Source organism: Olea europaea, unplaced genomic scaffold (assembly GCF_002742605.1).
Source record: "Olea europaea var. sylvestris unplaced genomic scaffold, O_europaea_v1 scaffold12580, whole genome shotgun sequence".
Taxonomy (NCBI): domain Eukaryota; kingdom Viridiplantae; phylum Streptophyta; class Magnoliopsida; order Lamiales; family Oleaceae; genus Olea; species Olea europaea.
The window spans coordinates 1-3,265 of NW_019230025.1; the positions used below are offsets into that span (position 1 = coordinate 1).

General features: G+C 36.5%; 1 protein-coding gene across 1 annotated transcript; it reads right to left on the reverse strand.

Moving 5' to 3' along the window:
* Window positions 1-1,323: 1,323 nt before the first annotated feature.
* LOC111374498 (SWI/SNF complex subunit SWI3B-like) lies at window positions 1,324-3,262 on the reverse strand (the record flags this gene model as incomplete). The annotated part of the gene is made up of 3 exons (XM_022997170.1): window positions 1,324-1,600; window positions 2,143-2,505; window positions 2,837-3,262. Coding segments are annotated over 3 exons (993 nt in total), but the record flags the coding sequence as incomplete, so codon positions are not given.
* Window positions 3,263-3,265: the final 3 nt, after the last annotated feature.

Genomic DNA, 3,265 nt, shown 5'->3' on the forward strand with positions numbered 1-3,265 from the left:
ATAATAACTCAATGTTTTGTAAGTAAAGCCTTCAGGCTCAAGTCATACTTTTGGCTTGCTACAAGCTGGGCTCAGAGACCCCAAGTGAGCTGGAATTTCGTTTTGCACTCCTATGAATGGTTGTTGTAGCTAACTCCACTTTTGTATAACTTGGCTTGACCTTACCAGCGAAAGAAAGAGGTCTTAGTACTCTATGGGTGGGTTTAGAGTCCTTAACTACCTTAATAGTAGATTTTGAGTCGCTAACCAAACTACAATCTATAGAGTTTGCGCAACTGCATCTTCTCTCATTTCTCAGCTACATGTAAATTAATTTCTGTTGTTATATTCTTTGATTACAATACTTGCAGAATAGTTAAGCACATTATATACATATGTTGAAAAGTCATATCAGTTGATACTTGAAACTTTATGGGAAAACCTTTTAAAACTGCCTTAACAGTGTCTGGCAATCTAGATGCCTTTGTTCTCACTTGTTAAGAATTCTAACATATTTTGAGAACGTGAACAAAAGGCTTTCATTGTAATCAATCTGATCAAAAGCATATCTACATGAAATCATACAACTAATCTTTCACATTTATAGTATTGTTCAGCATGGAGATCTCAAATTATTTTAATTCAAAAGAAAATTTATAGTTTCATAATCTGTGGTAATTTGTGCACCCCCCAAATAATCCCTCCGAAACTCGTGTGTAAGATATAGTAATATGTGGAGTAACTATTTTGCGTTTCCTTTCCATTTGAACTTTCAGAGATGACTGTGATATTGAAACATAAACGGTCTCAGCATGTTGTTCACAAGTGGGTTCATTATTTGAATTGAAATCTCAACATAATATTCTCTTTTATTTTTCATAGGAAATAAGCATTTCATTTTGCTCAATGACGTTGCATTAATGAGTTGATTTCATTATTTAGAAATTTAATAATAAAAATTTTCATTTAAAAACATTTACTCTTAGCAGCACATGCACTGTGCATGCATTGATCGCAATTTTTATTTTTCCCCTCTTGCCTAGTAGTAGTTTAATACAAACTATGTACTCAGTCGTGAGATTATACAAAGACCAATACAAAGTTTCCAAGAAGAGGGACTATTAAGCTGTAAACAGACACTACAGACATTTTTCAGAGGAATTAAAATTCACTGCTTTATCTAATAGAACAGATAAGTAAGGAGTTTCAATATATTAGTTGTCCTTTTCTGAGGAATTAAAATTCACTGCCTGATCCAACAGAACAGATATGTAACGAGTTCCAATAGATTAGCTATCCCTTTCTTTGCCCTAATTTTGAAACACGTAAAATAATTGTATTAGATCATCTAGTGAAATCTTAAAGAAAATCAACCAATGCAAATTCCAACAGAGCTTAAAGACTTGAATTTTTACAGTTATAGTAGAGCATAACCATTAGTTTCCTGTCTAATCCATAACTCACAATAGATATAGCTCATACCTTGCTGTTTGGCAGCACCAGAGGATAGTTTCAAGCACTCTTTAAGTTTTCCATCGCTGAGAGCAGAAACAGCAGCTAAAGCAGCACGTGCTGCGACTTCTGCAACATCTACTCCAACCAAAGTGGAGAGAAAATAAGCCTGATGAAATATCATCAACATAAAAAGCAAAGGCAAAACCATCAATAATAGAAAGAAAAATTTGCTCAAGAGCAAATGTAGAGAACCAAAACAGATAATAATGAACTTTATTTGACTGGCTTAAGTGCAACATAGGAGTGCAAGGACGAGGAACATAGCAAAAAAATACATGTTAACCATTTTAGAACACCAAAAAAAAAAAAAATGTAGAAAGAGAACAATGAGAAATATAGGAAAAATACATGTTCACTTAACTATCTTCGAATGAAGAAAAAAGAGTTGTAGATAAGACAGTAACCTGATTATGCTAAAATTGCCATATACCTCAAACCGCACCCTTAGCATTAAATTGCCCAGAAGACATATGCCATGTTATTTATCTCCAGAGACATACCTTTTGGGCTGTTAATAACCCCTAATGACTTACTAAACTCGAAGCAGGAGGACAATATCAATAAACCACATGTTACATTTGTTTTAGCACTAGCTAATCTCAAATTTTAAGAATTCATTCTTCAAACCAACAAACGGGGAGTTGCTACCTGAGCCATAATTGGGTTACTTGAATCATCCAGGGGTGAAAGACACGTCCGTTTTGCTGGTCTTGAAAGATTTTGCGAACTTAATGCAGTATCCAGCTCAGCAGATTCTGGAGGCCCATCAAACTGTTCACCAAATGGCAAATTTACAAAGTGAGTTACACATTCCCTCTCACTTCTACCGCCAACATGCTCTGCTACTTTCTTCCAGTCATCACCATAATGCATAATAGCTTCTAGAAGTTGCAAAGTCTCTTTATCTGTCCAATCTGTCTTCGCCTCTTCACTGATCTCGACCCTCTTAAACTCCGAAGAATCCCTATAGTTACCCCGCACATAGCACCTCGCACAAAGTGTCACATCACGCTACACAATGATTACAAACAGTACTGTAATTTTCTGCTCTCAAATATTAATAAGTTAAAGTGATGATGACTACCAAGTAAAGCAAATGACTTTGAGAGATGCAAAGAAGCATTAAAATGGTATATTGCAGAATACAGAAATCTACAATATAATTGCTAAAAGAAAATACAGTTGCTTTACACAAGCAGTAAGCATCAAGGATAACCAATGACTGGTAGTAGAAGCTAAATTATAAGAATTCCTATCTGATACACAAAGCTATCTTATTAATAGCACCGAATATCCATAGACAATATAACACTGAATAGGGTGCCAAACATGCACTAAGTACCTTATCAGAGGCAAAGCAAGCAAAGCTGCAAACACCCTTGCAGTTACTGCAGGGCTTTGACTTGGAAACTGTAACATTGGTGCCGCTGCCGCCGGCAGCATCACTACCCTGCAATGTGGCTGTTGCCGACTTGCTCTCCTTCTCTTCCCATTTCAACTGTGGCTTTGAAGAACCGGTGTAATTGATCAAACCCCAAGCTTCCAAGAAATCGAATATCCTCCGAATAGACCCCACATCACCAACAATGGTCTTCCTGACCTCAGTGAAAGTAATTTTCTTGGTGGGGTTTTCTCGAAATCGCCTAATGATGGCATTCCTGTAGCACTTGTAAACCCTAGGGTTCTTAGAGGGATACCTTCCATCGAAGAACTCTGGAACAAATCTAACCTCACATTCGTGAACGCTGTTCCACGAAAACCATCCTAAAGA